General features: G+C 43.0%; 1 protein-coding gene across 2 annotated transcripts in view; it reads right to left on the bottom strand.

The window, feature by feature from the left end:
* fibcd1b (fibrinogen C domain containing 1b) overlaps nucleotides 1-14549 on the bottom strand; it is a 95111-nt gene extending 80562 nt beyond the window's left edge. Inside the window, exon 1 of one of the 2 annotated variants that reach the window (XM_088435562.1) lies at nucleotides 14228-14549. In XM_088435562.1, coding sequence (XP_088291688.1) covers nucleotides 14228-14275 — 48 coding nt within the window. In that variant the 5' untranslated portion in view covers nucleotides 14276-14549. The remainder of the gene's footprint in view (nucleotides 1-14227) is intronic. The other variant, XM_088435563.1, reaches the window with a different exon arrangement.
* Nucleotides 14550-14891: the final 342 nt, after the last annotated feature.

Genomic DNA, 14891 nt, shown 5'->3' with positions numbered 1-14891 from the left:
AATAAAAATGGTTTTATATGGTCCAAAATTTGGACAATGATTACTTTTGTACAGAAAATCTTGCAGAAATGTCAGAATTGGTGCATTTTGAAATTTGACGTTTTAATCATCTATGGTCCAAAATTTGGACGATTACTTTTGTACACAAAATTTCGCACGTCCAGCAGCAATCACACAGAAATGTCAGAATTGGTGCATTTTGAAATTTGACATGTTTTAATCATCTATACACAAAATACACAAAATCTCGCACGTGCAGCCGCAATCACACAGAAATGTCAGAATTGGTGCATTTTGAAATTTGACATGTTTTAATCATCTGCTGGAAATTTCAGATCCCTAGTGGGTTTTTTTTTTACTATTGATTCTTTAATGATAACCAAATTTTGTCCAAATTTTGGGGTTCTTTTCAGTTCTGTTTGTGATTGTCATTTTCACCAAATAAACACACACCAGCCCCTTGCCACAAAACAAGTACGAATTTTCGGATTTTCAAGTCTGATATACGTACTTTGAATTTTGTAGCAATGAATTAAACTTTTCTAAACTGGATAGTCATTCAAAATTCGACCTGAAAATGATGAAAAATTAGCCTAAAACGGTTGTTTTAAATCAAAACAGCCGACCCCGCTTGGAAAAAATAATGAAGCTTCATGAAGCGCTTGATATTTTTCATCCCCTCTAGATGGCGCTCTTGGTTAAAATGAACTAGTGCTGTGGAAAAAAAAAGCCATTTTCTGTGTCAAGTTGAACTTTGAAGGCTATCTAGATTTGGCGAAAATGAGCTACATGAGAGGACAAACGTGTTTAGCAAATTTTGTGTTGCTAATGGGAATCATTTTTAAAATCTCTCCAGGACAACTCGACTTTTGAAAGACAGCCATAAATGGCGGAAATGAGGCAAAAACGGCTGGCTTGGAACCAAACTAGCCAGCTCGCTGTGTCATTTTGGGCATGACAGAACCTTTTTTTTTTTGTGAGTCTACTCAGGACAGACATGTTTAACAAATTTAGTACTGGCGAGGGGGATAATTATCAAAATATATGGAGGACAAGTCGGCTTTTGAAGGACAGCCATAGACGGCAGAAACCAGGCAAAAATGGCTGGCTTCAAACCAAAGTAGCAGGCTTCCACCGCCATTTTGGGCAATGGGTTCTCGAGGCTTTTTGTGGGTCTACTGGAGATGGCCATGTTAACCAAATTCAACCTTCCAATTTTCCAAACACGACTTGGCTTTTGAAGGACACTCAAAATGGCTGAAACTAGCCAAAAATGGCTAGTAAAATATCTGTCTTCCAATGTTCTTTGAGATGTGGGTTCTTTTTGTAGGTCTACTCAAGATGTTGACTAAGTCAGTGTTGCTAAAACTAATCATTTTCAAAATACTGGACTTTGAGGACAATTTGGATCTTGAAGGACACTTGAAATGGCTGCGATGAGCTAAAAAAATGGCTGGCTCCAAACCAAAATTGCTGGCTTCCAATGTCCTTTGAGATGCGGGTTCTTTTTGTAGGTCTACTCAAAATGTTGACCAATTCAATGTTGAGTGATCATTTTCAAAATACCTGGAAGATACTCGGATCTTGAAGGACACTTGAAATGGCTTCAATGAGCTCAAAAATGGCTGGCTCCAGACCAAATTAGCTGGCTTCTCCGAGTCATTTTGGGCATGGCTTCTTGAGGTTTTTTGTGGGTCTAAATATCGCAAGAACAATTTGGCCTTTGAAGGACACTTAAAATGGCTGCAATGAGCCAAAAATGGCTGGCTCCGAACCAAATTAGCTGGCTTCTCCAAGTCATTTTAGGCATGGATTTCTGAGGGTTTTTTATGTGGGTCTACTCAAGATGAGCACATGTAACAAATTCAGGGTTGCGAAGGGCTTCATTTCCAAAACATCTCATGAACAAATCGGCCTTTTGAGGACTCAAATGGCTGGCTCCAAACCAAAATCTCCTCAAGATTGGCATGTTGACCAAATCCAGTGTTGATACGGGGCTTGATTTTCAAACCATCTCGCGAACAACCGGGCCATCAAAGTTCTCATGGAAATGCCCGAAAAATGGCTGTCTTCCAACCAAAACATCAACCAGACAGAGGTCTACTTTTCCAAATATCCCGAATTTTTCACCTGTCTGGAGGAACCCTCCGAGAGACACCCGGAAACGACCCAAAATAGCGATCCCGTCACTTTTTTTTCAGGCGCGTATTTTTTTCCACCCCCCGTCCCCGATGTCCATCATCTCCGTGTCCGTCCCCCGGGCATGCGCTCGGCGATAAATCAATAGCGGGCGAAGGGCCGCGGGAGGTGTGCGAGCCCGATTGATTTCTTGCGTTAACACATCACAGGAAGCGCCGGCCCGCTTTCAACGTCCCGAGCGAGAAGAAGCTTGAGAGAGTTCCTTTCTTTTCAACAAATACAACGCGGGAAAAAAAAAAACCCGCGGCGCCTTCATCAAGTCCGAGGAACAATTTGTCAGCCATTACACGGCAATTACTCCCGTCGTCGCCGAGCCGGGGTGGCGCACTCTTGACATTCTTTGTGTGCCGACTGTAATTGCTGACATTTGCGGACATGGGACGGCGCTCGCCGGCCGATTCCCGTCCCTCTCCAGTCTTCATGCATTAGTCATGGCGTGCGAGGGGGAGATTTGACTGGAGCCGGCGGACAAATGGCTCAAGAGAACGCACCGGAGAGAGATGCACTTCGAGAGGGGCTTTTAAAAGTAGACTCCCGACACCGGATGGAAATGATTGACGGCTCGGCTGGAAAAACCCAAAAGTCAAAATCTGCGGAGATTAACTCCTTATCCTATTTGCTAGCGTTTTCTTTTATGCCAGACGGATAGTGGCGCTCAATTCTTGAGTTGACGTTGATACGATACCATTAGTATCACCCCCTTCCAAAAAAAGGTATTTCATGTTAAAAGAAGTCAATAGGGAGCTGAAATTTCACCCAGATGGTGATAATATGCCAGGATTTACCGTATTTTTCGGATTATAAACCGCACTGGCATATACGCTGACGCTCAATTCTTGAGTTGATGTTGATATGATACCATTAGTATCACCCCCTTCCAAAGAAAAGGTATTTCATGTTAAAAGAAGTCAATAGGGAGCTGAAATTTCACCCAGATGGTGATAATATGCCAGGATTTACCGTATTTTTCGGATTATAAACCGCACTGGCATATACGCTGACGCTCAATTCTTGAGATGTTGATATGATACCATTAGTATCACCCCCTTCCAAAAAAAAGATATTTCATGCTAAAAGAAGTCAACAGGGAGCTGAAATTTCATATATACAGCGACTTGATTCATATCTTTTCAGTTCTATTTTATAGTTGTTCCAGTTGTTAGTACTTTGAAAGATACAACCCCCCCCCCCAAAAAAAAAAGATCTTTACATCAAAAGGTATTTCATAACGAAAGAAGCCACTAGGGACCTGAAATTTCGCCCAGATGGTGACAATATGCCACAATATTTACTGTATTTTTCAGTAAAACCGCACCAGACCCCACCGGACTATAAATCGCAGGTCATAACATTGAAAAAAGACACCAGGGAGCTGAAATTTCACCCACAGGGTGCCAATATGTCAAAATTGAAAATGGCACGACCGCTTAGTCCACACATTACCAGGAGTGTGCTAAAATACTGCAAGAATGATGTGGATGAAAACGACTCAAAAATAGTCCAAATACCGCACTTAAAATAAACCACTGCACATCATTCTACATGGACTGAGTCACGGCATTAGATAAGGGCATTTTGGCCTGAAAGAATCAAGAGCGGCAAAAACACCTCTTCACGATGATAGGCGATTGAATGTGAGTGCAAGAGCTGTCTTTGGGTGTGGGGGGGGCATCCCGGATGCATGCGGCGAATGCATGAAGCGGTGCGCAGCGGGAGAAGTTGTTGAGTACGGAGGAGAACAGACTTACATGTATTCAAGAGGAGCGCTAACTGTTTAAATAAAATGAATGCAGCAACAGCTAGATTGGTTATTTTTACGGGCGCAAAGCCAGATTGTATTTAACTGAGTCCATTCGGACGAATTAATCTAAAGATACGGACCAAAAACAAATGGACACTCACAAATCGTCCATCTCAGAGGGATATGGAGTCATCCATAAAATGTCTAAAAGTGACATCGAAACAGGCTAGCAAAGAAAAAAAAAACTGTCGTCACTCTGGGAATAGGCTGCCCCCTAGGGGATGGGAGTGGAGTAGCAGCCGAGAGGACATATATATCGGATTCCCTCTACCGCGCGCCGCCCTGCATCTTAGATGCGCTTCCATTTGTGTGCACGTGCCGGGTTTCGCGTGTCAGCGTGCTTGAGAGATGCTATCCGCGCCGGCCCGTCGGTTTTCTCCCAGGACTCGGCCGCGCCGGCCGAGTTGCGCGGCATCAGCGGAAAAGAAGTGACCTGCGCCGGTCTACCATTTCCATATCCAATTTCATTGCTATTGCAGAGGAGTGCCACGTCTCACCAGAGGAAACAAGGGAAATAGTAAATATGCTGCTTGTTTTCAGCCGTAGCCAGGGGGCGGGAGCTTTCGCTCGTCGGGAATGATATGCTCGAAAAAACGTTTGCCAGCGCCGCTAATGAAAAACAAGCCCGGCGGTGCAAAACAGCGGCGCTTCCGCTCCCGTTGCAAATGATGCCGATTTTTTTTTTTTTTTTCTTCCGGCGAAAATGTGATCCGCTGCAAATTTGGACTGATATAGTTGTTGTTTTTGATAGAGAATGGAAAAAACAACAACCCGATGACAGAACGCGGATGCGTACTGGGGAAATCTCGACACAGACGGCGATGTAATACAATACCTCATTAACAAGTACCTCGTTGCTTGAAATCAAGTCCAAAAATAGGTTTCTTCAACTCTACTTTCCAGATTCGATCTTAAACCCAGTTTCCATTGAGAAATCTACTCTACTCGACAAAAAAGCCCAGTTTCCACCGAGAGATCTACTCTATTCTACTCAGCAAATTTCCACACAGAAATGCACAGAGAAATGCTAGTAAATTCTCCTCGACAAAATCTCACTTTCCACCGAGAAATCTACTCTGCTCTACTGTACTTTATGACAAATTTAGCCTAGTTTCCATTGAGAATTCTACTGCACTTTATTTTACTTGATAAATTAAACCAGATTTTACCAAGAAACTGGGCTTTGTTTTGCTAATTTCTACTCGACAAAATACCAGTTTTCACTGAGAAATTTATGACAAATTTTGCCTAGTTTCCATTGAGAAATCTACTCTACTTTATTTTACTTGATAAATCAACCCAGTTTCCATCAAGAAACTGGGCTCTATTTTACTAATTTCTACTCAACAAAATAACAGTTTCCACCGAGAAATTTATGACAAATTTAGCTTAGTTTCCATTGAGAAATCTACTCTATTATATTTGATATTTTTTTTTTTTTTTTTTTCTTGGATCAAAACTTCTCACGCTATCAAATTTAGGCCCATAAATAAACTACAACAGTGATTGATTGTCAAGTACTTTAGCTAGCTAGCGAGCTAACCTGTCCATTAGTTTCATTTCACATATCTTCTGCTTCCTGGTTTACTTGTTGCTGGGAACAAACGTGGGAAAAAACACGGCGAGTAAAATCCTTCAATCCCATAGCGCGTTTGAAATAATGACACACAACATCCTCGATTGATTTTTCGATGATGAAGAAATGTCGGACGGATAGACACGAGCCCGTTTGTCTTTGCGATTTAATAAGACGCTGGCAATAAATACCTTGCCTGTGTCGCCTTTTCACGCCCCATTTCATTTGCTAGCTCTCTCCCCAAAGCGACTCTTGGCTTTAGCCGCAGCCAACCTCAACGACAACCAACGACAGTGAAAGTGCAAATGGAATAGGGGTTCATTTAAGCCAATTTCCTAGTGCGAGTGCGCCCCAAAATGTCTGCTTCAAACAAAAATTGCCAACTTGCTATTCAATTTCGCGCATGGGTCCTTGAGATTTTTTTTTTTCCCCATGTATTCTGTCAGGATACACGACCATCCGGTTTCAAGTCGGCCGGTGAATACGGTGTTTTCCAAAATGGCTGCTTCAAACTAAAATGGGCAATTTCCCGTTAAATTTCAGGCATGGGTCCTTCAGACGTGCTTCCTGTAATGATAGACGTCAAGAAAATTCCATGTTCCGTGAATGAAACTGGTGGCAAGGGGCTGTGAGACTTTAACAGCGTTTCGACAAGGTTTCGGTAAATCTAGTAATACGCCATGACGGGGTCGGAAGCTTTCTTTTCAAAGTAAGAGCAAACTGATTGGAATATGTGGCTCAAAGTGGCTCAAAGGTAAATAAATCATTTCTTTAATTTTAATATACAATGTTATTTAATTGTATACCGTATTTTCAGCACTATAAGGCGCACCTAAAAGCCTTAATTTAAAAAAAAAAGCTGATGGTGCGCCTTATAATCAGGTGCGCCTTATATATGGATCGAAATTGAGATTTGTAGATGGGGAATGAACTGATAAAAAAGCTTTAAATGTTTCTTTTGTGTGTTTACAGTTGAACAAGGTTGCTCATATTGACTTTGAGTTTAGAGTTATAATTTGAGTTATTATTGTTACTACTTTGAATCTTAATATACTGTGATTGAAAATGTTTTAAATGATGTCATTAATTAAGGTTGCGCCTTATAATCCGGTGCGCCTTATATATGGAAAACGTTTTAAAATATGTCATTAATTGAGGGTGCACCTTATAGTGCGGAAAATAATAAATATTATATATAAGTGGCACTCACTATACTATTTTGATCCCGATTTTTAATACGTATACACAATTTTGATGATTTTACCTGCGTTTTACACACATTTGCTAATTAACATATGTTTGGCTTGCCCGCCATACGACGAAAATCTCGTGACGTATTTCGCAGATGGCGCACCACGGAAAAAAAAAAAAAAAACGACTCTTTTAGCGCATACGTACACTTTTCTCTCTACGCCGATCACGTTCGGAGCTATTCAACGACTCATCAAGAGCGAGTTCATTGCGATTGGCTATCTGTTAAGCGATGATGGCATTTGACTGCGGGAAATTGCTCCATTTGGATCGGCGGGAGAGGCAATCGTGCGGCGGCTGCAAAGGAAAGTTAAAGAGCAAAAGGCGGCTCCATCAAAGCCGCTCCGCCGGTCGGGCTCCCGGCGAGAGCAAAAAGAGGCGCTATTCAGCAAAGTGCGGGGCAGACGCCAAGCTCCCGACATCAACAGATGCTCTGGCGCCGCGCCCGAGTATTCTTCTCTGTACTCCCGCCGCCATTGTCCCGCCAAAATCACAAAACCCTCTTCTTTTCTGCTCCGGATCCAGCCGTGCGACCAACGCTCCATTACGCTGATCTTTCATGATTCGCTGGATCTCAAAGTCGAATTAATTCCCTTATTAGTTATCTTTGTTTATCTGCTCCCCGCTCCAAAAAAGACAAACGAGCATTCGCAATGATCATTGGGCCGTGCGGCTGTCCACGCGATTGTTTCGATCTCGAAAAAGGGGGGCGCGGTACTTATTGCGCAAAATACGTCAAAATACGCCATGTTGACGTAAGCTCGTTAGCCAAAACAGCTGAAGTTTCACAACTAGTCTGATGTCTTACGAGCTGTGCTAAAGGCAAATTTAACCAGCTACGATTAGCGCGGAGAGGTTAAAAAGCTAAATTATCAAAGCTAGCTCAGTGTTCCTGTTTTTTTTTGTTTTTGTTTGTTTATTTACAAAACCTCAAATCGTAGACAAAAATTCCCCCTTGCACTTAAATCCCTCAAAAGCCGACACCCACAACTTAGTTTACTACAATTGCGCCGTATTATTGAGTAAACCAGCGTATGCTAACCGCTAATGTTATGCTACCAAGGAGCGGCTTTTGAATAATTGTATTAACAATTAAAGTGCCACTGATTAAAAAGTACCATTTTTTCTCAATGACAGCAGTAAAGTTTGAAAACTTCAAGTAAAAATACCTGAAAATTTTACTCGAGTCCAGTAACAGTTTGTACTTGTTTACTTCTTACCGCGACTTTTCCTCACGATGCATTATTTGTATTCTTTCCTCGTTTTCCACCGCTCTCTCGTCTACGACGTCCAATCTACCATCATCCAAAAAAAAAAAAATCTTCGGCGGGATTGTTTGCTTTGTTGCTTCGCTCCGATGTTTTTGCAAAAAGGCGCTGAAAATGATGCAGGCAGATTCTATAATATCAGCAGGATGCGGAGAAAAGCGGAAAAAAAAAAAAAAAAGGCCAGCGCGGCCGTCGACTCTCTCCGGCGAATAGATTCCACTTAAGTCGGCAAAGCAGTGCGGCGGCATGTGCGCGCATGGGAAACGTGACGCCAATTTCGCTGCCGCGCGTGGAAAATGAGGCGAAGGCGAAATTGAAGCTGTGGATGACAAAAGATGCTCTGGCGAGCGTTTGTGTGTGGGAGGGGTCAAAAGATCAAAGGTCGGTTCGGTCCTCGTTTTTAACTCGTTCAATCCCGGAGGCATATTTTGCGTTTTAAAGAATGTTTCGTGTTTGACGACTAAAGTAACGAAACTTTGCGTGGTATTTTCTACAAACCTTTGATTTTTAATTTCATGGTCAAAGTGAAAGAAGGTAGTAGGGAGTTGAAATTTCACCCAAGTTCTTATCACACTACCAGTATAGTGGCATCCCTTGGCAGAAATCATTCCAGAATAAGGAGGAAGAAAATGACCAAAAATCGCCAAAATTCTGCACAAGGGTTAAATTTTAATCAAGAACTTAAGATAATTAATCAATTAATTTAGGTCATTAAATACTAATTATGTACTAAATGACGTAAATTCCACAAATGCTTTCATACTATGTAATTTAAGTTAAATTATATAGTAGAATTATGTTTACCTAACACATGTGTCAATTTGGCCCAATTTGGGCCTTTGATCTTGATACACCAAAGACAAAGGAGTAGGACATGAAAATTTACAAAAGTTGGTCAAAATAGGTCATGGTTCAAAACCATGCGCTCATTTCTAACTAGTTTTATACTAGCGGCGTGTACAACCATAAACACCCGCGGGCTAAATTACTGTATTGTAATCATCATTTTAATGAATAAAGTCAGTCCAAAATTTTGTGGTTATCTTGTTTGAAAATTCCAGCTTATATTCAGTGCAGCACTTTTTGCAGCGTATCAAAATGTTTAGTGAAAGTAAAAAGAAAAACAAAGATCTCTTGGTATAATAATAATAAGATTATTTGTGGTACTTTGGGTACTTTCCATCCGTGCCTGCTAGACTAAATACCTCTTGGCATTTTCTGTGTTTATTTCAGTCCGTTTTTTTTTTCTTTTGTTTTTTTTACGCCGGCGAAAAATGCGCGGCGTGTCGCCTTCCCAAACACAATTACTCGAGGTTAATTATTCATTTCCGCGTTGACACAACACCGACGTGGAAGAAGCCAGAACTGGCCGTCGCGCCCGTCAGCGTCAATTTGAAGCGGTGGAAACAATTAAGGACTTGTCAGGGTCTTTCTTGTCAACGTCTCTTCATTTGCGCAGAAAAAAAAAAAAAGACGTTTGAGCTGAGAATTTGACCGAGGGTTTACTTTGAAAAACAAAATTCTCATATTTTTCTGACTAATCTACCAAACCGGTTATTGAATTAAAACTATCAGCTTTAAACCGTTAACAATGGAGATTAAATTGATAAATAAATGAACGAAAAAGTCATTCATTCATCGACAAAACGAGCGACTGATTAATCGAGTGTTAACGTTATCGTTAGTTGCGGTCTTAAAGGAAACTGCGATATTTATTACCTTCAATTCAATGGACATTGTGCAACTCTTGCCTTGGCCACTGGGGGCAGCAAAAACAAACATGTTTATATACAAACCGGTAATTGAATTAGAACTATCAGCTTTAAAGCGTTAACAATGGAGATTAAATTGATAAATAAATGAACAAAAAAGTCATTCATTCATCGACAAAACGAGCGACTGATTAATCGAGTGTTAAAGTTCTCGTTAGTTGCTGTCTTAAACGAAATTGCGATATTTTTTACCTTCAATTCAATGGACATTGTGCAGCTCTTGCTAGTGTGTGCCTTGGCCACCGGGGGCAGCAAAAACAAACATGTTGATATGTGCTAGTAATATGTTTTTTTTTCTTTGCAGGGGATAAGCAACAATATATACGTATATATAACTGTTTAGACATATTTAAAGTGTCTAGTGTAGGTAAATTTTATGAGCGAAGAGGACGTTCCTCTTGAAACTCTCGCGTGTGGGCGTGATATCGATTGAGGCGGGTTTGGACTTTTAGTGTTTTGGAAAAGTTTGGACTTGTTCAGAGTGCTATTGATCGCTCGAAACTGATGGGCGAGTCCTCCTAGACGCTTCGCGTGTGTGTGTGCGTGCGCGTGTGTGTGATATCTTCTCAGCTGCTTTCTGGTTCTCCCGATTGGAGTTTTGAAATTGGCTCTATAAGGTTGGAGACATTTTGATTTGAAACAAGAGCATCCAGCTGAGCGCGTGGCGAAAGAGCGGAGAATGGCGGGCGCCGCCGTCATTGTTGCGCAACAATGGCCGCCCGCTGTAGCACAATGGTCAAAGAGAGCGCTACTTGAGAGCGCGACGGGAGGAATGCAACGCTGAGGAAGCGCATGGAACAGACCCGGCCTATTCGTTTGTGTCCACGGGAGTGGACGTTAGCTTAAGCTAATTGACCAAGTTCAAGCTAGCTCTTTAGAGATATGAGATATTTTGTTTTGAGAGATATGTTTTTTCAAAGGTAATACGAAAATATTAAAAGCCCAGGAGACAATTCGTCAGAATGATGGATATCGGCGAGGCCTACACTTTGTCAAAACTTCGGATATCGGCGAGCTCGACGCTTTGTCAAATTTTCGGTGATGTGAGAGATCGACACTGCGTCAAAATGTCGAATGTCGGCCCGGTGGTGTCAAAACGTCAGATAACGGTGAGTCCGACGGACAAAACGTTGGATGTCGGCCGACACTTTGTCACGATGTCGGATATCGGTGGGATCGACGCGTCGTCGAAATGCTGGATATTGGCAGGCCCGACTTTTGTCACAATGTCAGATAACGACGAGGCCAACACTCTTCATAATGTTCGATATCGGTGAGCCCGACCGTCAAAATGTCGGATATCGGCGAGCCCGACTTTTGTCAAAATGTCGGGTATTGGCCCGGCCGACACTTCGTCAAAATGCGGGATATGGGTCGAGCCCTATTTTTGTCAAAATGTCCGGTATCGGCCCATTGACACTTTGTCAAAATGGCGGGTTTTGGCCGGAAAGACACTTCATCAAAACGTTGGATATCGGCGAGGCCGACACTTCGTCGTAATGTCGGATATCGTGAGCCTGACATGTCGTCTAAATGTCAGGTATTGGCCGGGGCGACACTTTGTGGAAATGTTGGATATCGGCGATGCCAACCCTTCGTTAAAACAGTATTGGCCACAGTATTTGACACTTTGTCAAATCGCCGAGTCTGGACCCAAGCACACTTTGTCATAATGTCCGGTATCGGCGGGGTCCGATATCGGCACGGCGGACACGTCGTCAAAACGCCGCGCATCGGCCAGGGGAATCCTCCAAAAAGCCCATATCTGCCCCTGACCGATACCGCGTCGAAATGCCAAATGTCGATATCAGCTCGGAGGATACCGCCACCAAATATCAGCCCGGCCGATAACGCGTCCGACCCCGGGGGGGGAGACACCGTTGACGAGTTTGTATTTCGAGCCGGTGACGCGCGCGCTTCCTCCGAGCGCCGGAACGGGCCGACGGCCACGTTTGTTTCTTTAAGTCTCAATTAGCCACGTAGTATCTGACCGCCCGGCGCCAGGCGGCTCCGTCTGCCGTCGGGAGATTTAAGACTCCGGCGGACTTTCAAGTTGCGCTTTCCTCTTAATTGGCCTCCATCTGCGGGAAAAAGGGCGCCGGGGGTGACGCCGCACCTCCGCCGGCAAATCAAATATGCAAAAAAATGGGAGGCGCCCAGACAAAAGGGAAGATGTCTGTTCTGCCGAGCCCCCCCGCCGCCTCGCCGACGCGGAGTATCAAAAAAGAAAAAATCTGGGGCTGCTATGATAGAGTCGATGCCAGACGTGCGTGATGGGAAATTAGGAAGGAAGCGCAAACGGCGCATCTGGCGACGTTCCCCAACGCCGCGTGATCGTTCGGGGGTGCCGGGACGGCTTTTGGTCTTTAATCATCGCGGTTGTAGCGAATTAGTCTCGTTTAGTCATCGCCGTTTGTTTTTCGTCTCGTGGACGGTCGTTTTTTTTTTCCTCACCGGAAGAAACGAAAGAATAAAAACTCTTCAACTCCGCAAATTTTGCATAACCGGAGTATCAAAATTAGGTACTGATACCAAGTATCAATATCTGGGATTACAGCCGATACCAAAATTGTCCTATTCTCTTGGAGCTGTTTTCGAATCAGAAACTGAAAATTACAAAAAAAAAAAAAAAACAATGGAAAATTTTCAATAATTTCAGAAAAAAAATGCTATATTTTTTAGGGAAAATTTCGTGCAACAAAAGATGGTACGCTGATATTCATACTTGGTATTGGACTTAGCTGATTTTTTTTTTTTTTTTTTTTTTTACTGTAGCCAAAGATTCAATGACAAAAATGTTCCAAAAAATGGCCGATGTGTTAGATTAAAATTTCAATGAAGTGGTCCAAAAAAAACATATTTTCAGGAGCAAAATAGTCATCCAAAATGGCCGACATGCTGTGCTAAGAACTTGCTACAATGCAGCCAAAAACATGCCAACACCACATGCACCTAGTATTTTTTTACATAGTTCCCAATATATTAGTTTTATTAAGTTATTTTATTCATTACGATAAAACCAGAAAAGCATTTCACAGAAAACTTGTTGTTAAATCACCCAAAAACGAATACCAGCTTAAAAAAAACATTCTTGACCATATTTATACAAATTTAGTGTTGTATTGTTTTTCAAGCAGCATTAGCTCCACAAAAATGGCCGACAAAATGCTCTTAAACACTCCATATTTTGTAGACGTGTAGCACCTCAGTGCAAGTATTTATGAAATTTATCACAAAAAAACTCTTCCTGTTCCAATTCATTTGCTCTTGATTTGAAAATCACCGCATTAAATTAGATTTTCTAATACCTTAAAATCCACTTCCATTTTGAGACAATTATTCCAGATAGTTAAGCCGTTAAATATTGTATATGATGATCTATTCCACTTTCTAAGTGAAAATACAACAACTGTTTTTGTTTTCCCCTTCCTAATGTAGAGCCATTCAGACGACACTACAAACAATTGCGTGCTCATTTTCTGCGGGGGGGGGGGGGGGGGGGGGGGGGGCAATCGATCGGCGCCTCCGGAGAAGTATCACGCTTACCCCGGACGTCATACGTGACAAATTACCTCTTAAATATTGAGTCGATATGACTTGAAACTGAAAACAGGATGCCACCAAATGACTCACCGGCTCTCCTTTTTAATGAGGCGAGCGGGCGGATCTGATCGAAAAATCTGGCAGACTGTGCCAAAAATGTGATCATTCGTGCTCAAAGCAGAAGTGACAACTTTAAAAAAAAAAAAAAAAGTGTGAATGATGACAGATGAGTCCAAAAAAAAAACGAATTTAATTAAGTCACCAAGTAGTGTGGAAAATGCGCCCTCTAGAGGTTAAGAGCGGTACTGGAGTGACATCGATTAGACAGGTAAGTATTCTTTGTGGAATTCATCAAGATTCATCAGAAAAGAACCCTGCCTGCACTTTTTTTTTTTAAAGGGTCGTGGACTATCGATCGGGAAGGAATTAATAATTCTAAATTCCACAAAATGGCTCAAGATTACCGGAGAGAAGAAAGAGGGGCAAAGCGCATCGGTGTCATGAAATTTCAGCTTGTGACCTTGTGCAACTTCATTATGTGTTGAAAAACGGCCAAAAAACGCCCCCTGTTGGTCCATTTGAAAAGAACTTGAAATCACATCTAAAGTTACCCCCCCCCAAAAAAAAAAACTGTACGTGCTTTGTATTTTGTTTCATTTAAAGACATTCTGTGTGATGAATGGGGGGAGGGAGGGGGGGGGGCATTACCCAGGGGGGGGGGGGGGGGGAGAAGATACGGATGGATGGATGGGTGGAAGACGGGGTGGGCGGGTGTTTATTAGCACACACACGCGCGCGTGTGTGTGAGTGGACGCACCTGGTTCTTGTGGCGAGTCCCGTCTTCGAGTTCTGAAGAGGCGTCCATGTTTCCCCCATCGGCCGGTCAGCGTCCCGCGGAGAATGTGCAGCGCATTACATCCGGCCAAAGCATCCGACTTAAGTCCTTTACTCCATTGGATGGGAACTTCGTGCGGCCAACGCTCTACTGCCGCTTACGATTATCCGCAGGGAATATCTTGAAGGAAAAAAAAAAGAACCAAAAAAAAAAAACGCTCGCAATCGCCGCACCTCGAAAAAAAGTCTTTTACTCCACGGGAGGGGGGGGAGGGAAAAAAAAAATGCCGGCGGATGTTCCGATGGTGTCGTCTGAAGGAGAGCTGCTCCTTCTTTGCGGCATCCGCGCAGGATCTGCTTCCGAGCAGAAAAAAAGAGAGCGAGTGAGCCGAGCGCTCCTCCGCTGCGCTACTGCGCTCCCTCCCGCTCGCTGTCCGTCAAACTCGGCCCCGCCCCCTTCCGTCACAGTGTGTGCGAATGAGCAAACGGCTGATTGCGAGGATGAGGATGAGCCGTCGTCATATGTTAAGACGTGTAAGCGGGTGGGGGCCGTGACGTCACAACGAGCGTCTTGATGGATCGAGAAGATGCGCTTTTTTCTTGGTGGGGATTTTCTGGAGGTACTGAGCATGTCCAGTGAAGAAAAA

The sequence above is a fragment of the Hippichthys cyanospilos genome, chromosome 15, assembly GCF_059441005.1.
Source record: "Hippichthys cyanospilos isolate Australia breed blue-spotted pipefish chromosome 15, RoL_Hcya_1.0, whole genome shotgun sequence".
Classification (NCBI taxonomy): domain Eukaryota; kingdom Metazoa; phylum Chordata; class Actinopteri; order Syngnathiformes; family Syngnathidae; genus Hippichthys; species Hippichthys cyanospilos.
Note: the sequence above shows the minus strand (reverse complement) of the source record. Positions and strands in the feature narration are given on the sequence as shown.